We start from the raw sequence: 23,132 nt of genomic DNA on the forward strand, positions 1-23,132 counted from the left end.
GTTAATTTATGCACTTACTTACAATAAGGATTTTTTTTTTAGTGCCAGGGACAATTATGAAAGGCCAAAGTAAGCATAAAAAAGTACTGGGTGTCCACCGAGCATATCCTCTCAGGTTATCTCTGGCTTTCACTGTCCTGGAGCTATTTTACAACCCTGTGAGTTGTAGAAAACTGATAGTAAAACAAGTGATTCTTTTTCCTAGAAATGAAGATGAATTGTGTCCCAGCGGAGATGCATTAGATCATTGATTACCCCGTAAAATACCAGTTTTGCATTAGTTTGTAAATTTGTTTCAGCATCCCTGGTTTTCTACATGAGTCTGTGTTTATTGAACTCTCCTTTGAAATAGTTGTAACATCTTATTAGTTCCCTCCTTTATTAATGAATTAAAATCTTTGACACAAGAACATTTATATTTATTGGAGTTATGCTTTTACCTTCTTTAAAGTATTTATCTTAACAAAGGTTTCAATGCTTGAGATACTTTTAAAATCAACAGAATTAAAACAAAGCCAGAGGAGGGAACTGGGCTAAGCTGGCATGTAGTGATGTGCTTGCTAAAATGACTTCTCAACCAAGACCAAACGGCGAGGAGAATCCTTTCTCCTTGCTTCTAACACCAAAGATTTCACAAAGAAATAAAATGCACTAAAAACATCTCATGCTGGACACAGTCTTGCCTTAAATCTTAGGCTTTCACGGTTTACTGGTGTGACCTAAATGAGAACTCAGAACCCCAAGCCTATCAGACAGAAGACAACATGTTGGGGGTGAGCTGTTCCATTACCAAAGAATTCATTGCAGGGTTCACCTTTAAGGAGCTGAAAGCGTGATAGAGAGACTGACTTAGAAAGGCTGTGACTTGAGGCTACTGTACAGAAAGGGTTCCCAGAGGAACCTGCAAGAAGCAGGGTTCTCACCAGCTGCACACAGTGCCCTAGTCTATTTTCAGCCCCTAGTCTGCAAAAAGAAGCGACGACGACTTTCTAAAAGTAAACACCCAGAAAACTCCAAGCCCTTGAAAATATTACCAGTCAAGACTCAGGAGGCAGCAAGCGTGTCGCTGTCCCCAGCCTCACCCCATCAGGCCACATCAACCATGCCCTGTCCCAATCTCCACTGCCCCACATACACACAACCTCACTCTCAGAAGAGACCCCCCTCCAACCTCCAACTCAGCCTCCAGGGAGAAAGTCACCAAGCATGTCACCTTGGTGAAATCTCCTAGGTAACCAGGGAGCCCCTCCATTAAGTACAGAATCATGCATGAGCCGTGAGCTGCAATGGGTGGGGAAGGAAAGAAGGGGGATAAGGGAAGAGGGTGATTTCTGAAATGGTTTCTTACTAGCTAGTCTGGACCTTCCGTTGGGGTGGAGGGAGAATAAAAGGAAAGGTGACCTTCAGCTAATTTCTTGGAAGGAGCTACTCTGAGGGGGGGGGAGGGGGAAGGAGGGGGGGGAGAGAGTGTGTGTGAGAGTGTGTGAGAGTGTGTGTGTGTGTGTGAGAGAGAGAGAGAGAGAGAGAGAGAGAGAGAGAGAGAGAGAGAGAGAGAGAGAGAGAGAGAGAAGAGTGTGTGTGTGTGTGTGTGTGTGTGTGTGTGTGTGTCCCCTTTTCACATCTTTCAGGCTGTGGCTTGGAAATTGCCAAGATTTCCAGACTCCGCTTTGGGTTTTCATCAGCTGACCCAGGAAAGCTCTTCCAGCCTGTGTTTGGCTCTCTGAGCATCGTGTCCACTAGGGGGCAGGACGCCCAAGTCCACACAGGCCCAGCCAGCAGTCTCAGGCTTCTGCGGGAGGGGGAGGTAGTACAGAGCCCACAGCCAAGTGGATGCCTAAGTCAAATCATTCGTGTGCCAGACTTTCCATTTAGGGAAGCACAAGGCCATCTTTAATTATCAGGTCCCGCAGGACTTGAACCACTGTGACAAGTGACATTGAAAAGGGAGAGGCTGCTGGCATTAACTCCTGACTTTTCTATTCCTGCCCTGTGACTTTTAGAGGGCGGTTTTAGGCCACATGCCTAGGAGTCTGTGTCCTCTGCTTGGGGAAAACCGTGCACACAGAGCTTACAAGAACCAGGGGACAGGCTGACAAACAAGGGGTGACGTGAAGGTTGCTGCCACACCCACCCACGGGCGTGCAGGCACCCCTGATCGGGACACCCACACGCTCACAGACACTTGCAGACAGACATGTTCGCACACCCTGGTGCACCCTCCCACGGGCACACACAACTGACTCATACCCTCTGGGTGGCATGATTCAGCATCTCCTGCCAGGCAGAGTCGAACTGCCGCTTGTCGTCCTCCAGCAGCCGCTGCTCGGCCAGGGAGATGGTTTCCTTGGCGGCCCGGAGCACTTCTGTGGCCCTCTGGAAGTCCTGCGTGGCTTTCTGAGCTTCCAGCTGAGCCTGTGTGAGAAAGAACCTTCTTGAGACCTCAGGAAATGGCCACGGCTCCTGCTGACCCACCACACTCTCCAAAAGAAGAGTGTCCCAAGGGCTGGGACATGCCCTATCATCCACTATGGGAACAGGTCGGGCACCCGCAGGTCTTTGTAAATGCTGGATGGATAGGTGACTGGACAATTTTCACAGCCCAGAACCCAACAGATCAGATAAACATGCCAACTTTTGGTCAAAGTCAGTGATGGCAAACCAGCCCCTCATATGACAGGTAGGGCCAACCGTGGCTTTTCATAGAGTAGTTCTCATTTGGTAATGATGCCAAGGTGGATACAATGGTATCCCTGTATCCACACCATCCCTACCCAGATCTGTGGCTCAATTCATAGCTTGTCAGAAGCAGACAGGCCCCCGGGGGTCACACTCCAATGGCTTCATTCTACAGGTAGGAACTATTGCATGAGAGACCTGGGACTTCCCCAGGCTCACAAAGCTGATGAGGAGCAGAGCTGTGACCAGACTCCAGGTCCTACGAGTCCCACCCCAGTGCTGTCACTCAGACAGGCAGGTCCCCACTCGATTCACATTCACTTTCAGGGAACATCAAGTCAAAGAATGAGCAGACATGGCAGGTGACCACACTGGACTACCACCGGCTACATGTGGCTTCGAACAGTGAAATGTCATCCATCCAAACTAAGCATAAAACACCCCAAATTATAAAGACGGTACAAAAAAAGAATATCGCCTTCATAATTTCCATATGGATTCCATCATAAAATGACAATGTTTTGGATATACTGGGTTAAGTAAAATATTAAGATTGATTTCACCTGTTTCTAATTTTTTTGTTAATCCTTGCTGGAGTATATTTTTTTCCATTAATTTTTAGAAAGAGTGGAAGGGAGGAAGGAGGGAGACAAAGGAAACACTGATGGGAGAGAGACACGACTGGTTGCCTCCCGCATGCTCCCCAACCAGGGCAGCGGATCAAACCTGCAACCCAGGTACGTGTCCTTGACCGGCAATCGAACCCATGACCCAGGCCAATGTTCTAACCACTGAGCAACATCAGCCAGGGCTCTTTTTACTTTTTTACTGGGACTACCAGAAAGCATAAAATGGCACAGTTGACTCGCATTTTTTTTCTTTGTAGAGCAAACATGCCTCCTTCAAGAGTGGACCATGTGACTGCATCAGAAATCAACAACACACCCTCGGGTCACTACTCTCGCAGGCTCACCTTGAATTCCCGGCCAGAGCACGGGCAAACCATTGCCAAATGCTCGCCCCCTCACATAACCAAGTTCTCATGTCAGTTCCATAAACTTGGGGAACACCCACGGGGCAGCCCCTGGGACTGTGAAAGGGAATAACGGGGCCCCCACAAATCCTCAGAGCAAGTCTCACATGACTTAGAGGAAGTCTTCAGAAACCACAGGCTGAGGACACTTTCGAAGACGGTTAAGGGAAACAAAATCAGAGTTGGAGCCCATCAGCCCCAGGGCAGGAACAGCTCTGTGACCCCACGGACATGCAGAAGCCGGTGGCACCAGGCCGCCACGGGAGCGCCAGGGGACGCGGGAACCGTGTAGAGCGAGGGGAGGGGAAGGAGAAGCTGCTTCCAGTGGAGGGCATGGAGGGCAGCTTCTTAAAAGGATGGTCCTGAACTGAGGATTAAAGATGAAAATGATTTGAAAATGGGGGGTAGGGGGCAGGGGGAAGCAGCGTTATGAAACAGAGTGTCTGCAGGAGACGGCCCGGTTCAAAAAGGCATCAGGAGTGAAGGCCTTGAGTGAATGCCAGGCTAGAGCTTCAACCAGCGGCCCAGGGACCTGCCCGCTACAGACAACTGCGTGCCCTGGGACCACGCACCCACGCAGGTGTGCCTCAGCCACACGGTGGGGACAAGGGGCCTGCCCTCTGTAAAGCTGACCAAGCCACTGAGAAGTGACAAGACAGCACAGTGTGCTCTCGGCGACACAACTCCCTGCTCCAGACCCCGCGCCTGGGGGCCCATCCCGGGCTGTCCCGACACAACTCCCTGCTCCAGACCCCGCGCCTCGGGGCCCATCCCGGGCTGTCCCGACACAACTCCCTGCTCCAGACCCCGCGCCGCGGGGCCCATCCCGGGCTGTCCCGTGAGCGCAGCCCTCCCGGGGCCCTCCGCCCGCCCAGATGTGATGCAGGGGAAAGGCTGGAGCGCGGGGACCTGCCGCTTACACGCTGCCCCCACCCTGCACCGCAGACTTCGTACAGGCTCAAACCAACACCAGCCCACAGTGAAGCCCACAGGATCGGGACACTTTCTAAGAAGGGATCTGTATGTGTTTTTAAGGAAATTTTAGTATTTCAATTCAGCATCAGTTAAGGGTGAAAACTCTTCCCCCAGGTCTCCCTGCTTGAATTATGACGCTCTTCTTTCCTCAGATAAAAAAAAGAGATCCTTGTCTGGCCAGCGTGGCTCAGCGGTTGAGCATCGACCTAGGATCCAGGAGATCGGGGTTCGATTCCCGGTCAGGGCACATGCCCTGGTTACGGGCTCGATCCCCAGTCGGGGGCGCAGGAGGCAGCCGGTCAATGACTCTCATCATTGACAGAGTCCCTCTCCCTCTCCCTGAAATCCACAAAGACATAAAATAAAAATAAAAAGAGACCCTCTCATGGACCTTCAGAAACACGGCTGCCACACCCGGCCAGCACCTGCTCATCCACTGCCATGTGCTGGGTGAGTTCCAAACTAGGGAACCAGGGCTCTTCTAAAGAAGGGAGAGACGAAGCCCAGCTACAGGGCCCTTGCAGAGCATGCTCTCTGCCAAGTTCCTACTGAGTTTTCGAAGTTTCCAAAGGTTCCCTCCATCCTGCATGGTGGTATCAGAAATGTGTTAATCTTGTCATATCTCGAATACTACTAACATGAGGGCTTGGTCCACAGTTAAGCCACAGAAACTCTCCATCACTTACCCACCTATTCATTCAGGTAAGTGCTGGGCGTCTATTCTGTGCCACCGCTCTACTTCTCCATCGTCCTTGGGAATAGAGCCTTTATGTCTCAGGGTGAGGCAATGTCCCTGCGAAAGACCCCATTTCCCAGCTGTCACTATAGCTAGTGCCCCTGTTACTTTCAGCTAATGAGATATAAATGGACAGTGAGTGGGACCTTCCAGGAGGGCTCTTTTGTCTTTCCTTCTGGGATATTAATACAATGGCTGGTGCTTCAACAGCTGTTTTGGATCAGGAGGTAACTCTCTTAAGGATGGAAAACAGTACATTAGGTCTCTGCCCTGAATGCCTACCTCCTGACTTTCTACCTGACAGAAAAAGTAAAGTCTCATGCTTAATCCAGTGTTGTTTGGGGGTTTTCTGCTATATTTAGCCAATTCTAAACCTAAATGATAACACATTTCCCCCTCTACACAGCTGGGCTATTCTGCAAACCTGATAGAAGCCACTACAGCAGCACGTGTAGACTCGCCAAATTTCCCTCAACTAATGAATGTTCTTTCTGGCTGTTTACAGCCTATTTTACTATCATTATGCCCAAGGAATCAAACTTTGGGGGCTTCCTAAAGAATCCCAAAGCTTATGGCCTCATTGTAAGGCACTTCATAAAACATTTTCTTTTTTTCTTCAATTAAAACATGATTTACTACAATAGTTTTTAAGGTATACAAATTTGTATTTAGAGCAAACATTTTATTTTACTTAATTTATTTTTATTAAATGTATTGGGGTGACAGTGGTTAATATCATACATTAGGAAGAACCAGGCAGGTGCACGCAAGGAGAGAGCATTCCATTGCACCCTCACCAGTAGGATAGAGTCCATTCCACACTGATGACGTAAGTACCTTTGGAGTCTGAGTTCTGGAAGGGAGAGGCCCACTCCAAAATCAGACATGTTCATTACAAACTCCAACACAAGACAGGTGGTGACCAGTGACAGGTGTAAAGCGCTATGGGACTGTAAGGGGGACAGAGTGATGTCAAAGGTTTTCTAGGGATTCCTCAGGGAATGGTGTCAGGCATCAGGCTCGGCCATAGAAATTCCGGTGGCATGCAAGAGTTTAACTGAGGAGGGCTCAACTCCAAGACTGCTTCCTAGTGTCACAATGGACACACAACCTGGAAAATCAGAGGCCAGCTTAGCAACCCCCAAAAGAGCTGGCTATCTGGTTCTCACCATCATGTGAAAGGCGATGCCTACAGATCTTTGGCACAACCAACAAGGTTTTACCTTCAGGCTTTAACAAAGGACGAAGGCCCTGGCAGGAATGCATTATTTGAATAAAGGCCCTACACTCACTCAGGGCTTAGTTCACTCACAACAGTGAAGCCCATTTAGCAAACTGGAGAGCTGAGACTCTGCTGAGAGCAGTGCCCAAGAGGTCTGAGCTGTAAGATGCGACTCAGGAAAAATGTTAAATATCTTCATGACTCATGGACACTAACTGCTCTCGTGGAAACAGATCTATGGAGAGAATTTTAAGAGGCTGCTCATGAATGAATTTGATAAGTGACCTTCATTAGACACTGGCCCAGGCCAGCTGTGACTGCCAGGTACTCAGAGACACGTGGGTGCTCCACAGTATCATCAACAAGGGGGTGGGGGGAGGTGAGAGGTGTGCCTTTCTCCAGGCTGCCAGATGGGAGAGGGTGCAGTCACAGCCATCTGACTCAGCTTCCACTCCAACCCGCAGTCGGTCTCAGGAAGGAACAAGAGCATCTGGACATTTGCGTTGGTTGCAACAAAGGTTTAACCGGGATGGATGTTTACAGACCGTCTGGTTCAACCCCTTCCTCTGTTAAAGGAGGGCCCAGAGAAGCAAGGCAACTTGCTGAATATCACACAGCTATTTGGTGGCTGGATACGAGAGCCCCTGACCCCTAGTGGGGCTATTTCTGCTCTACCATGTAGTGTCTGCCAACCTGGGTCACTCTGGCAATGACAGTCAGTGAACAGGTGGACAGTCCACCCGTTACTAGTGCATAGCAGAGACGAGATGGGGACTCCAACTGTGTGCAGGATTGCTGGCTTCCACCTGTGCTTAAGAATGAGTGGGCTCAGTCTGCATGCACCTCCCAGTGCTTGATGGGCAGTTATGGAGCAACAAGAGGCTTCCAGAACCCCCTGAACACTTGGGAGTGAAATGAAAAATGGGAATACCCCACTCCCTTGTAAAGAGGGCCAGAAAGTCACCAGCTGGGGAGAAGCGGAAGCTGCCCCGAGTGAGGTCAGCAATGGCCCTTCTGTCCACTTCCACGTGGGGCAGCGGAGCACTGCGGAAACACTGGAAGGCCCGGCTCCTCCTGCAGGGCTAAGGCCCTACTGCACTGGGCAACCCCTGCTGGGAAGCCCCTGTCCTTGCTTTAAAAAAAAGGAAAAGATACAATTTTCTCCTTGCCGCTTTATGGCGAATGTTGCTGCTGTAAAGAACCCATCCCCCACCTAGAAGCTCATGGAGAGAAGTCCCAGCTTCCTTTCCAAGCCATCCAAAGATCAAAAACTTTTGAAAACATGATCCCAAACCCCTGCTGGTGTCAGGGAGGGAGGGGTGTCCAGCATGAACATCAAAGTGGACAGACGCCTCTCTTCTCAGTTTTACTCAAGCCCATTTTGTCCGTGTTCAGAACAATCCTGGGGATCAGCACTTGCCAGACAGTCCGAGACAGTCTAATTCTGAAAGCTGCTCACCCTTCCACGCCCCTTTCAAATGGCTGTGTTTGCCCCGAGGATGTTTGGAAACAAACATTTCAATCAGAAGCATTTTCAAGAGAGAATTCCACTAAAGCCCATTTAGTTCCTCGATCATTTTTCATATCCAGGGTTCCTCATTTTTTTTCATTTTTAATTAGTCAAAATTCTTTTCATTAGGATCAGTTGTTTTCTATTTCAAATCAATTTGAGCCACTGAACAGTTTTATCCACATCAAACTTTACTAATTAGAGCTTGTGCCATGGCGTTTTTCATGATTTCTATTAAACTCAATTTCCCTGGATCAATTTTTTGCAGATCTAGGAGTGTGTTGACCAGAAGGGACATAAATTTTTACTCAGCCCCAAATGTTACCATGTACAGTGTGAGCCATTACCAGTTAATATTAAACTGTATACTATAAAACATACTAAACAATATAAAATATTAAATAAAAGATCCACGGTGTGTTTCTTCTTAGAGAAATATGACAAAACTCTGAACAGTTTCAACAGATACTATATAGGGCCTGAAGTTGTTTTAATGGCCAAGCCACAAAGTTCTTTAATGTACTGTAATGTCAAAAGAGCCTCAAGGGATTAGAAGAAGAAAAAAAATCAAGGTCAAATAGTCGTTAGGCTCAAGGAGATAAAAACAATGTAAACCAACCATTTTATTTTGTAGATGAAAATTCTAGAGCCTAACAAATAAAATGGCCTGCAAAAGGGACCAACCTGGGTATCCACCAACCCCGATCCAGGCCACTTTCCCTTATGCCCTGCTAGCCACACATCCCCCCCAGCAGCAGGCCCCTCACTCTCTCTGCCCCCCACACACCATGTACTTACTCCATCTCAGCTCTGCAGGCTCCACCTTCCTCTCTGCAAGTCCATTCACATTGGTGCCCATCTCCTCCTTGGCCCCCTACCCTTAATCCCTGATGCAGGAAGCATCAGCGTCTCCCCAAGGTCAGAAAGGTCAGAAAGACACACACCCCCAAACAGGGAAGTCATTCATCCTTCCCTGGGATACACAATGCAGACCCCGGCCACAACACGTGGCCTGACCATGACCTGACATTTTAAGGGAGTAAAGAGGGGTGCTTTAAGCAAGTGGGAAGAATCACCTGCTCTGTCATTATGCCTCATGACAGTCCTTCATGGCTAATGAGTAGCTGCTGGTTTCCCATGAGAAAGATGGAACACGGGAGCGGAGAGGTGGGTGTATAAAAATTGCAATGCCAGAGCTGGAAATAGCATCTCCCTCCTCTCAGCCGCAGCCGGGGAGTCAAGGACCTGAAGGCATGAGATGCCCCTGGCAAAGCTGGGATCCCCTACTCTCACCTCCTACTTCTCTCCTTCCTCTCCGGTGGAGGAGCCAAGTGCCCCATTGGCCCTCACCCTGGTCCTGCCTCTGTAGGCACCTGGGAATTGTGAGCAGAGCTGCCAACATTTCCAGAGAGATGGTCCCATCACGACCACTTGGACAAACAGGCCCCCTTTCAAGGACTCCTGCTCTGAACACACCATAGTGCCAACAAAAGGGAGCTTCCAGTGCCCTGCACAGAACTGGCATTGACGGATCAGGACAATTGGCCACTATGAGGCAGCGCACTGCATCCGAAGATCTGGGTATATTCCTGGTACCAACAATGACCATTGTCCTGGGTCTACAACCTTGAACAAGTCGCTGGACTTCTCAGATTGGAGTGCGGAGCCCTCTGTTAACTCCCAGGGAGCCTCAGTTCCAACTGAAGATACATAATTACAGCGGGTCTTACAAGGCCATATCCTAGAACACAGTGTCCGGCTTCAACGTGAGCAAAGAGTCCACCAGCAGGCGAGTTAACTACCGGGCTATTTTGCTTTTGCTATCACTTTTATTGTTGTATATGTTGGCAAATTTTCCAAAATAAAAGTTTATAAAATTCCTTCTTGATGGATTTTTTTTTAATTTATTGATTTTAGAGAGAGGCAAGGAGAGGGAGAGGGGGAGAGGGAGAGGGAGGTTGGGAGGGAGGGGGAAAAGGGGAGGGGAAGGGGGAGAGAGAGATCAATTTGTTGTTGTTCCACTTATTCATGCATTCATTGGTTGACTAATATATACCCGGACCGGGGATCGAACCCACAACCTTGGCATGTCAAAATGACACTCTAACCAACCAAGCTATACCCAGCCAGCTCATGCACTTCTTAATCAACTATCACTTTGCTATTTATCTACTGCAGAGCTGTTTTCCTAAACTCAAAAACTATGTGGCTGGGTTGAGCAATAGCATAACATGAAGGGTAAGGGGAGGTCTGCACTATTTATCAACTCAAAATAGAACGGCAGTTTCTAAGCAAATGCAATCATAAGAAAACACATTTTTTTTAAACAGCTGGAGAAATCTGGAAAATGACCGGTTACTAGATGATATTAGAAGAACTATTAATTCTGTTGTGAAGATGTGACCTTTTTAAAGGTTCTTATGTGTTAGAGATAAATGCTAAAGAATTTATGGGTGAAGTGATATGATATCAGGGAACAGATAAGAAAAAATTTAAAAAATAGGGTGGTGGGTAGATAAAGCGTGACTGGTGGCTCACGATGCTCTCTCCTTTCGTGTGTCCTTGAAACATTCCGTACTAAGGCAGTGAAGAAATGGGTTTTTTGCAGCCTTTGGTTTATGTTATCACTTTTGCTACTTACCTACCACATAATCATAAAAGTCTCAAGAAAATGCTACTCATTCAAAGATTAGGGAGAACAAAGATATTTGTTGAACAATCATATCTTCTAAATAAATAAATAAATAAGTAAATAAACAAAACAAAACCTAAATAAATAAAATAAAACAAAATTTAAAAAATACTTGTAGGACTAGGAAGTAAACAGTCAAATGTTAACCAAGCAAGAGACATGTTTACAAGATTGGCAGGGTCCCCATCCCTTAAAGCCCATCTTGCCCACATACAATCTTTAAACAAGATGCATCCAAAATGTGGGGGGTCCACCACTGGCCCCCAATATCCTGTTTATGGCCAAACCACTCCAGCTGTCCAGAAGTTCTCATCTCTGATCTGTCTCTTCAGGTCTTCCTCTGTCTCTGACAGAGACAAAGAAAAAAAATACTCCCACTTACAATGGCAAAGCACCAAGGAGTACATTCAAGGAGGTCAGAAACCAGACTGCAAGCACCTGGGGGAACCCTGCCCCTCCCTGCACCCCACTTCTATTGCCCTGAGGGAAGAAGGGTAAGGGGCACTGGGGCAGGGTTTTTATTAAATCCCTACTGTGCACCAGGTACTCATCTATGGAATCTAGCCTACAGCCCTGCTGGCAAGTATTGTATCATTTGCCACCCAAAGAAACTGAGATTAAGAAACTACTACAAGGTCACAAGGCTACAAGGAAAGGAAACTGAGACTCAAACCCAGGCTACATGACTCCAGTGATCTGGAGAGGAAAAGCACCAACACAGGACCCTGTAATATGCCACTTCTCCAATGGCGACGTGTACAAGACTAAGGCTCCAGATCCTGGAGAGAACCACAGAGCCCACTGGGCACCCTCAGTTCGATATACTATCCCCACAGCACCATCTGCCCACCCACCCTGCCAAGACTCATTTGTTGAACAACCATATCTTCTTTCTTATGACACTTCATAGGCTGAAAAGTCAAAATTCTCATCATCCCTTATCCTCTCCTTTGGCATGAACAGTCATGTTTTTCTAGGACTCACATATAGGTTCCCCCTTTTCTGAACTTCCATTGTTACATTCCCCAGCCCTTGATAGAGGACTCATTCAAAGACCACGTCGCACTGTCCAACCATAGTTGAGCACATGAGGGTTTGCAGAAAAAAGCTTCTTGTGGGCAGGAACTGCAGTTTATACTTGATCACCCACAACGCCCAGCACAGAGATGAACACACATCCCCACCCAAAGCCACTCTCCCAGGAGCTCTGGTATCTTCTCCATCCCCGGCTCTATGTACCACTTTGCTAAGGAAGGCCCGGCTCATGCTCTGCTGACACAAGAGGACTGACTAATAGTCTACTATTGGTTGGACCATGAGCTAGCACCATTCCCCAAACAATAACAACCCCAACTCCTTCCAATTCCACTCAGAGCAGTAAGAACCTAATCTAAGGTTATGAGGACAACCAGTGTCCAAGGGAGACAGCACTCAGCAGGTCACAGGGAGGCTAGGCCTCGGGATTCAGAGAAAGGGGGCATCCGGAGCATCCATTCCTCCTTCCACCTGCCTGCTCAGCTGGACACGCCACATGCCAAACTTCCATGAGCTAATCCTATGCTCTGCTGGTCTCCATTTGGAAACTGCTTTCTAACATGATTAAAACAAATGGGCTCAAAGCCATTAACATTCCTCAGGTCTCTGGGACAAGAAATACTAGGAGAAATGATGGAAGGGAATATCTGTCAGTGGCCCCTTCCCTCCCAGGCTGGGCTCCACAAAAGGAGCTTCTCACCCAGAGAGCTTCCTTCGATTGGCCAGGACTTGTCTCCTGCCAGTCAGCGCCTGGCACAACTGCTTGGCTTCACTCCCAAGAGGCTGCCATTAACAGAGGCAGAGGACAAGCCCAATCTAGACAAAATGATTTTAGTTGACACTGCCTCACTCCGTGGCTTGGAATGGATGGTTGGGAGCAGGGTTCTCAAGGTTTTCTACCCGTGGCCTGTGAGCCTGGGAGAGACCCACAAAGGGTATGTGAAGAGAGACCAGGGAGAAGGGACACTAGGACAACTCAACCCAGCGCTAGATGACAAGAGACACCTGGTCAGTCCCCCAGGCCCGGGACCCTCCAAGTCAGTGCTACAGCAAAAAAAGGTCGAGTACCCACAATCTCTCCTTTCTGCATAGTGCAGGGAGTTTCCTTAAAGAAGCATCACTCCTACTGACCTCGGGAGCCTTATCAGAGCAGAGACTGTGCTACAGAAAGTTTAATTCCCAAAACCTCGCCTAGTGACTGTTACATTGCAGATGTCAAAGAAATATGTGTTTAATTAAGAGACAGCTAGAGTACAAATGATAAGCCACAAACAACTCCCTGTGGTCAATCATTTTAACACACCTTGTTCACTTCTTCTTCTGTGGCTCACAGAATCAGATAAACGTCTCCCTGGGCACATTTATCCTTGGGAATGCCCATTTATACACTGTGAAAACTCACCTGAATGATGACCTAACTGTATACACTAGAGCGTGCGGTGTGAGCACCATTCTTTCCAGATCTGAATCATCCCTCCTCCCGCTCTCCCTCGCCTCCTCCAAACTGAATGATGCGTCACCCAGGTCCCAGTGGATCTTGGGGAAATTTGTTCCTGGGTAAAATTTTACCCTCTCTGCATTCACAGGGCCAAGTATTTATTTCAGTAGTTTGCTATGTTATAAGATAGTGTATGTGGAAAAACACTTTGAAAATTGCCCGACATATGAACATGCTCATGGCATGTCTCTTGAATTATTTTACTATTCACTTGGTCCTCTCGACAAGGTTGCATACTCCTTGAAGGCAGTGACCATGTTTTATACATCCGTGAGTCTCCATCGCCAGTGTGGTGAGGAATCAGCACTTGGAAACATGTAATTCCAAGCCCGTCATCAGCCAGGGATCTGGATGCCTCCTTCCCCACCTCCCCAGGTTTCGGACTTCCTGGGTCATTTGTCCCCTGGTACACTCAAGCATAGCCGAAGCAGTGGCGACTGATTCACTGAGATGTCAATCCCCCTCCCCTGACCCATCTTTGGCTCTAGGTCAACATGACTTAATTTTAACTATCACCTGCAAGAAGATCTCTAAAAAACTTCAAGGTCAGGGGGACGCAGATGCAAATGAAGGCTCCATATAAATAAGAGTTAGCACATCATGCCTCGATGCCTGGCACAGTATACAAAAAAGCTGGGGATCCATTGCAATGCAGTGCAAAGATGTCAACAAGGCTGAATCTAGCAGACTCTGGCCTGAGAGTAACAGGGCCCAAGAGCACACACTTCCAGGGTCCCTCCAACCACTGGAGAAGGTGCCACTTCAAGACACCAAGGGATCTCTGAAAAAGACAGGGATGGCTGTGTGACAGGGCCAGGGCAGCAGCTGGGCTCCCAGCCTGGAGAAGTGAAGTTGGCACTAGCTGGTCTGGCAAGGGCTCTCCAGGAGAGCCAGGGCTCCTGGCAAAGTCCCTCCTTCCCACCTGGTACTGCCAAGCAAAGTAGGTCTGAGGACTCGGGGCCTCTTCCAGCTCTAAGGGATCAGGAACAAACTGCAGCCAATGGAAGGAACTAAGAAAGGAGAAGGGTAAGACAGGCACAGGGAAGAATCCAAACACCCCAGGGCAGAGATAATTACCCATAAGCCTATGTGTAACTGTCTTAGTTCCAAGCATTCCTCCTTTCTCCAAGCATGCATTTCACTTTTACCACACACCATGCAGGTGCAGATCTGCAAAGGATAAGAGGCAATTTCTGCTCTCAAGGGGCTCCGATTCCACGGTGCACTCCTTAGCCCCAGGTGTGAAGGTTAGAACACAGACTTGGGCTGCCTGGATCAAACCCTGGCCTGGCCACTCAGTAGCTGGGTGACCCAAGCACTTTATTTTACTTCTCTGTGCCTCAGCTTCCTTATCTGCAAAATGAAGAAAATAACAGACGCTACCTCGTGGGGTTGCTTTGAGGAGTAAGTTAACACAGGCAAAGTGCTTAGAACAGGCACCCAGTAAGCAGAATGAAAGTGTCAGCTGTTAGACAAGCAAGCATTATGTAGTATCAGCTCGTGGTAATTAACCCACAGGACACGGGTGACCTTTAAGGGGAGCCGATGGATACCTTGAAATGATAATTATAATTTATGCACCCGTGTGCACATGTGTGTTTTTGAAAGATGATGTCCGTAACTTCCATCAAATTCTCAAAGCAAAGCTGAAGACAGGCTTAGTGAGGGCGGGGCTCTGCAGAGAGTCTGTAGAAGTTACGCTCACCTGTGTCTTCATTTTAATCAGGCCGAGGGTAGGAGCTAAGCAGTGCTGACCAACAGAACTTTCTGCAATGATAGAAATGTTCTCTATGTGCACTGTCCCAAAATAGTAGCCATCGGTCACATGTGGCTACTGAGCATTTGAAATGTGGCTGGTGACACTGAAAAACTGAACTTTCAGTTTTACTTAACTGCATTAATTTATATTTAAGCAGTCACATGTGGCTGATGGCTACAGTGCTGAACATCACAGAGCTAGTCAGTCTGGAGAGGAAAACACCACAAAGGGAACAGAATATTCAATGAGGCAGAACATTCCATGATGTACACAGAAGTGAGTGCAACCACAAGATGTAGCCAGTAATTTTGAGTGTGGTGGTGGCGGGGGGAGGGCACACACTGGTGCACAACACAGAGAAGTGCAGATGCCAGAGGATGAGAGGGGCTGGCCAGGCTGTGCTTGACACTAGACACAGAAGTGCAGTATTAGTCAGGGGTCTCCAGAGAAACAGAGCCAACAGGATGTGTGTATATAAAGGGATTTAAGAAATCAGTTCACATGATTATTGAGGATGGCAAGTCCAAAATCTGAAGGGGGAGTGGTCAGCAGGCTGGGGACTCAGAGAAGAGTCGATGCTGCAGTTCAAGTCCAAAGGCTGTGTAGGGCAGAATTCCCTTACTCAGGGGAGGTCAATCTTTTGGTCTATTCAGGCCTTCAACTGATTCGATGAGGCCCACCTACACTATGGAGGGCAATCTGCTTTACTCAAATCCACCAATTTAAATGTGAATCTCATCCAATAAACATCCTCACAAAAACATTCAGAATATTGTTTGATCACATACCTTGCAAGTTACCCATGACTATGTGACTAGATTCCGTAAATGAAACCAAAGCAGGAACTTCCACATAGACCCTTTAAAATAAAAGAAACATATGTCCCTTCCCCTCCTCTTTTCCTGAAATACAGATGTGATGGCTGAAGTTTCTGGAGCAATCATGGGCTATGTGGTGACTTGAGGATGGGACTCACATACTAGGATGGAACAGTAATAGGCCACTGGGTCTCAGATGACCATGGAGTCACAGCACCTACCTAGACTGCCTAATTCAGGTAGGTTTTTTTGTTTGTTTTTAAATGTGTCCTTATTGATTTCAGAGAGAGAAAGGGAGAGGGAGAGAGAGAGAGAAACATCAATGATGAGAGAGTCATTGATCAGCTGCCTCCTGCACATACCCCACCGGGGATCAAGCCCATAATCTGGACATGTGCCCTGACAGGGAATCGAACAGCGATCTCCTGGACATAGGTTGATGCTCAACTGCTGAGCCACACTGGCCAGGCTCAGGTCTTTTAAGTGAGAGAAGGTATCCTTGTATGTTTAGACCACTGTTTTTGAGTCCTCTGTTACTTGCAACCAAATGCAATCCTATTTGATATAAAATGAAACCACTATTTTGTGCACAAAGCAATGTGAATTTCAGAATTTCAGGCTGTAAAACTTCCTTTATGTATTTTTTTATGGTCTTGGATGTTGGGAGGGGGAAAACAGAAAAGAAAATACATAAACTAGCACAGTGCCTTATACCTCATGATTTCCTTCCAACAACTGCTCTCAGAAGAGCCCACTACAGATGCCTTCAATCACCAAGGTGGAGTGCTCAGGTCAGTGTGAAAACAGACCTCCCAGTATTCCCTGTATAAAGAGAATCTTTGCCTAGTTGGCTTGAACCTGAGATCAAGAGACTTAAATTCAAAGAATCAGACCATCTTCAAAGATTTCAATACACCATGATTGTTAGAAATAAAAAAGGCCCAACACCTTCTCTGCAGTACGGTGCTTTGCCAAAGAGATGGGAAATGCACTTGAGGCCAGATACAAACTGATGAACAAATGGTATCTTCTCCTTCCTTCCATTTAAACCACTTCTTCAAAGGGAGGCTTCCTAAACAAAGCCGATTGCTGCCACACTGAAGCAAAGAGGCACTCAAGGAGAATGCATGTTCTGTAGTGCGAGGAGAGTTTTAAATGGAAAAATCAATAAACAAACACATGATCACAGTAACTAAGAAAGGCACTCAAGAAGGGATTGGAAAAGAAAGTTGGAGGAAGCAGACACCAGGCAGTGTGTGGAGAAGTCAGTGGAAAAACAGCCGAGGAACTCACATTCTGGAAGATTCTTGAGAAGAGTCCCAATTGACGTGACCTCCCATGGAGCCCTACAGAATTCTGTCTGGAGCTGACCAGCTCTCAGCAATCAAGTTAGTGAGGGTTAGGGAGGAACAGAAAAATCTCCGACTTAGCCACTTAGCTTAGAAAACCCATTCCTTCCTAGAAAAGCCAGGCTTAGGAGTACCTAGAACAGTTGTGTGAGCACACTGAGTACTTTTCAGTTGTTCTGAACACCTCCACGGACCATTCACTTGTACTTGCCCAAGGCTACCACTGAAGAATGGTAACTCAGAATCCCTGAGAAGGGGCAGCTGACTCCAAAACTACTTTTTCCATCTGGCTGATGACTCAACACCACAACTTCCCTCCTTTATACGCTACCAGATTTAGCAGATGAAAATATACAACTTCCAGTTAAATTTGAATTTCAGGTAAACAAAAAATTTGCTTTAGTTGAGTATGTCCCAAATATTGCATACAACAGAGTTATACTTTAAAAAATGATCTGAAATTCAAATTTAAGTGGGTGGTACTCTGTCTGCGGACCAAATCCTTGGCTTAAACTCCACAAGAATGTTCTGCCACACAGAAATGGAAACTCTGTCTAAGGCCTGGACTTCCAGGTATTTCCCTCTTGGTGTAATGGGTGTGGTTCCTTTACACACATCAAGAAGCTCCAATTGTGGGAAAAACCCAAGCTGGAAATGAGCGGTCCCATCAGGATGGAGACAGCGTATCCCCAGCTATGAGAGTATTTTTAGAGCATAAGTACCTGACCATCCAGAGAGATCTTACATCTCTGAGCCGTAAAGGTCAGCTACTTCCCAGTGTGAACAAGTCTATCAGATTCTTAAGGGTAGATCTTTGTAGAGGGGATGCGGCCAAATATGAAGTCACGCAGGAAGGGCCAGGGGAGGGGAAGAGGAAAAGAAAAGAAAGGAAGCAGGGTGGGCAGAGGGGGTCCCCAAGGTGAGGAAAGGGAATGGAAGGTAGGACAAACGTGCTCAAGAAAAACATCATCATTTGGCCAGGGCCCAAACCTCGTTGCCTGGCAACATAAAAAGCCTACCCAAGCTGACAAAACTGGGAGCAAACACACATCCCCTGCTCTGATTTTCTTAACTGAGGAATCAGTCACCCCGCCACTCCTTTCCAGGGAGTGCCGGTGGTTTACAGAGTGGGGGGGGAGAAGGTGATCTATGTCAACGCAGTAATTTTACTGAAGACAGATAGGAGGGAGGGAAGAAAAAAAGAAACCACGGAGGAACCTCATGGCCTCTGGTGCAATGCAGACGCCACATCCAGCTTCGCCTCTAACTGCTAAGCTGCGGGGACAAGCCCCATCTGTTAGCTTCGGGCAGCATGTCGCCCACCAAACAGCACGCACCAGGAATCAGCCACATCTCAGTGAAAGGCAAAGGAGACAAGGAAAAGGGAACTGTCCCTGACAAAGCCCCCAACTGAAAAGCCATGGTGGGTGGCACCTCCAGCTTCACACTGCCTGGCTGAGACCCTGCATGTGACCAGTCCCCCATTCCTGGCATCCTGCCACCTGCCAGTCAGGTAAGGCTCCAATGCAAGTGGCCCATTGCACCACCAGGAGAGAAAACCTCAAGATCAACAAGGATCCCTGCTCCGGTCCCAGCTGAGGACTGGGAGGCAGAGCCAGCCATGCAGGAGATGCAGTGACTCTAAAAGGGGGGCAGACCCTCCTGACAGAAGCCTCAAGACCTATTGTACGTCAGGGCCCGAGACCTGAGTCAGCAGCTGCCACCCTCAACACTGACCCCTCTTAATTCAAGATTCCAGGCTAGCAAACTTCAGCTGCTTCTTCCCCCAAATCTCCAACTAAGACTGCAGGCAGGACGCACGCAGTCCTGCAGGCAAGGGGGAGCTCATGGTCCCTTCGCCCTTCTTGCTGTAAATCACTAGGAACTCTGCTCCGGGACAGGTGCCCCGTCACTTAGCTGCTTGCCCTTACCACAGGCAGCTAGGATGACGCAGTTCCCAGGAACTGGCCTTTGGCCACCCAGTGGGAACACGACCAGGGCCACCGGGATAGACGTCACTGACCCAACCTCCTGACCCAAGTCCCACAGTGAGAGCTGCCACCCGGGCAGGGAAGTGGCTCAGCGGAAGTGCAAGTGATCGGGAAGAAGGGAGGCATAATAAAGTTTTACTGGTCCCAGCAGAACAAGACAGAGGCCATGAGGAGAGGTTTAAAGGGCCCCAAATTACATGGAACAAGAGCCTCCCAGTAACCCCAGGGCAGGAAAGGCGGGGAACTAACTGCATGGATGAGCTCAAAATCTTCCTTTAGCCCAGCAAGTCAATTATTTCTTCCTGTTCCCATAAGTTGTGTCAGTGTGCAGTTCAGGTTTTGCAACAGTCACTAAATGCCTCCTACGTGCCAAGCACCAGGCAGCACGAGACCCAGGCAGATGAAGGTTCAAACCTTTGCTCCTGTCCCATGAGCTCCTCTCCTCTGTGATGCGGGCACATTACTTTACCTCCCTGAGCCTCGGTTACTATCTGCTCCATATGATGACCATAATGCCACCCCCACCCCCCGCTGTGAGGACTAGATGAGATAATGCACATAAGGGACCTACTACTACCAGCCCGAGCACCTAGTAGATCCTCAATAAATGAGGATGTGGGGGGGCCCCTTGAATAACTCAGCTTCTCTAAGCCTCAGTTTCTTCTTCTGCAAGAAAAAAAAAAAGTACCTCCCTCATACAGGTAAAGCGCTTGGAAAAGTGCCTACTATACCAAGAGTGTTAAAGTGACTCCCCCTTTCCTCTTCCCCTCCATCCTTTATCTCTGACGCGGGTCCCTCCACACACTCTCCTCCAGTAAACTGTCACGTCCACATTGTTGACTCTCCAACTTGCCCTGAATCCCCACTGAGGCACCCGGTCACTAACATTCAGGACAGCAGAATCACCACCTTCTCCCAAAGCTAGATCCCCAGCCTCTTTCCGTTTCCAACTGGCTGCTCAGGCTCTTGAGGTCAAAGCCTTGGAGTTCCCCGAGTTGTTCTTGGCAGCTGGCTAACCACTAAGTCTGCCAAGTCTTCATATTCTCTCAGATTAGGCCGGCACCAGAGAGGTGTATGTACAAGCCCAAGTAATGGTCTCTGGGCTCCAAGACTGGTTTCCTCATCTGTAATATGGGGACAAAAGGCGAAGATAAATGACATCCCCTACACAGAGCAGTACCCATGTTTAAGCTGGCCCCCGAGCCTAGTGCTGAAGCCTAATGTTCCTAAGCCCAGGAAGGCTTCGATGTGCCTTACCGAGAAAAGACTCGTTTTAGATCAACTTCATTCACGCATGAGTCACAGTGCTGTTGGCCATGAAGTCAAAGTTAATGAGTCAACAATAGGGCGCATCCAGAAAAAGGAAGAGGGAATTTGCAGATCCATACCAGGGGCTGCTCCAGGAAGTGCTAAAATAAAGTCCACCGTACATGATGAAACTATGGAAAAGTGGCTGAATTTGTGGACCCCATTTGGCATCAATGCCTGAGAGGTCGCGACCAATTAAAAAAGCACAGTGGGCAACATTGTGCGAGGCTGAAAGCCAAAGAAATTTGCGAACGTGTAGCCCAGGGTCAGGAAAATGCTCGACCCTTCTTGGCTGCTGTTTTATTATAAAGAAATATACTACATGCAGTTAATTATTTATAAGAAATATATATTACATAAGGTGTTCTTTAAAGGGAAACATACATAAAACAAGGTTATGTATGGATGGGTCGATGAAAGGGCACCAGAGGCTGTCAGGAGCCTGACCCTCTGTTCCCCAGGAGCAATGCCTCAGCAGACTACCTCTCTGATTCAGCGTTGGCAGTGACGACAGAGAACCATCACGAATAATGACAATGGACTATAACTACGTATGCCTTAAAACCCCCTTGCTTATGTATGTGGATGTCACTCCTGAAGGACACAAACCACATTTTACATCCATTATGGGCAGCACAGACAAAGGGAAGATGCTCAGGACATGTGCTGAGAGATGCTTTTATTTGCCAAACCCTAGCCCACTGTAACCTCTCACAGCCTCCCTCCATTTCTCAAATGAAGGAGGAAAAATCCACCCTTTGCCCTGGACGGTATGGTTCAGTTGGTTGAGGGTTTTCCCATGCAACGAAAGGTCACTGGTTCGATTCCTGGTCAGGGCACATACCCAGGTTGCGGGTTCAATCCCCTGTTGGGGTGCGTATGTGAGGCAACAGACTGATGTCTGTCTCTCACACCGATGTTTCTCCTCTCTCCCCCCCTCTCCCTTCCTCTCTCTATAAAATCAGTAAAAACATATTTTTTTGAAAAAACTCACCCTTTAATACAGATCAGTAACAAAGATTCTACTTTTGCCCAAAACACCCCACCCCACACACTTTTATAAGACTGGTAAGAGGGGAATATCACCTCCACAGAATCAGGATCTTTGTCCTGTTCTTGACAAGTGGCTACAACAGCGATTGACAATTAGTAGGAACCCAGTAAATATTTGTTGAATGAAATAAAATAATGAATTAGAAGGGAAAAAAAAAAACCACCTTTGCAGAACCTGGGCCTCTCATTTCCCACTTGTGGAGAGTCCTCTGCAAACAAAACCAACGTCTAGAATTTCCCAACAAAGGAAGACACAACACTCTGTTCCCCTATGATTAACATAAGAATTCAAGGGATTACCTGATGCCCTTGGCCTGTTTCATGTCAAGGGAAACAGGACTCCCCACCCATTTGAGACCCTCAGCACAGTATCTGTTTGGGCTCAGAGCACTTTAGTCAGCCAGCTATTTCCTCATGGTCATGCTTGATCCTCAGGCACATCTACCCTCACAAGCAGCTCCATATGTACTCAACCCGCCCGGGGTCACCCTTCTGTCCTCAGTCTCTATACCGTCCATATCCCCTCCTAGCCAACAGACGTGTGTTTCTTCTGCCCACGGGTTTTTTGTTTTGCTTTGTTAATCCACACCCGAGGGTATTTTTTCCACTGATTTTCAGAGAGAGCAGAAGGGAAGGAGGGGGAGAGAGAGAGAAACATCGACGTGAAAGAGACACATTTGATTGGTTGCCTCCCACACGTGTTCCTACCAGGGTGGGACTGAACCTACAACCCAGGTATGTGCCCTTGACCACGAACCAAACGCAAGACACTTCCGTGTGCGAGCTGATGCTCTAACGGCTGAGCCATACTGGCCAGGGCTACCCATGGGTTTTTATTGTGCTATTTTTTTAAGGCAGTAGATTCACCAGGGAGACATCATATTTGACAGAATATACATCTGGAGTAATAATAACTTACATTCTTTTTCTTTGATCCAAATGCTTTACATGTACTAATACTATGGTAAGTTGTAAAAACGGCTGCAATACTTTGCGGGCGGAGCTTATTGTTTCCAGCCTCTTGAATTTGGACTGGTCTGGTGACTTACTCTACCCAATAGGGCAAGTGTGCTGCAAGCAGAGGCCTGGGAAGGGCTTGCCGCTTTGTTCCTGGAATCCTGACACCATGTGAAGAAGCCATGCTAGCCTGCTGGATGAGACACACACAGTCCAGTCACCCCGATGCCTTAGCTGACAACCAGCCAACTGCTTGATGGATAAAACCATCCAAGATCAGCCAGCCTCTAGGCAAGATGCATGAGATCAGCCACACCTGAGATCAGGAAAACTGCCCAGCAAAATCATGAGCTAACTAAGTGCTTTAAACTGCTAAGTTTGGAGTGGTTTGTTTTAAGCAAAAGCTAGAACTGATTCACAACTCCACTTTACAGATGAAGAAACTGAGGCACAGAGATTAAGCAACCTGCTGAGGTCTCACAGCTATAAAGTGGTGAATTATAATTCAAACACAGGCAGT

At 47.7% G+C, this 23,132-nt stretch overlaps 1 protein-coding gene across 1 annotated transcript in view; it reads right to left on the bottom strand.

Annotated features, from left to right (window-relative positions):
* The window catches only part of SH3BP5 (SH3 domain binding protein 5), a 58,048-nt gene that overhangs the window by 7,274 nt on the left and 27,642 nt on the right, over window positions 1-23,132 (bottom strand). The window contains exon 4 of the mRNA XM_081159543.1: window positions 2,248-2,412. Coding sequence (XP_081015669.1) covers window positions 2,248-2,412 — 165 coding nt within the window. The remainder of the gene's footprint in view (window positions 1-2,247; window positions 2,413-23,132) is intronic.

Source organism: Miniopterus schreibersii (genome assembly GCF_964146895.1).
Source record: "Miniopterus schreibersii genome assembly, chromosome: 15".
Classification (NCBI taxonomy): Eukaryota; Metazoa; Chordata; class Mammalia; order Chiroptera; family Miniopteridae; genus Miniopterus; species Miniopterus schreibersii.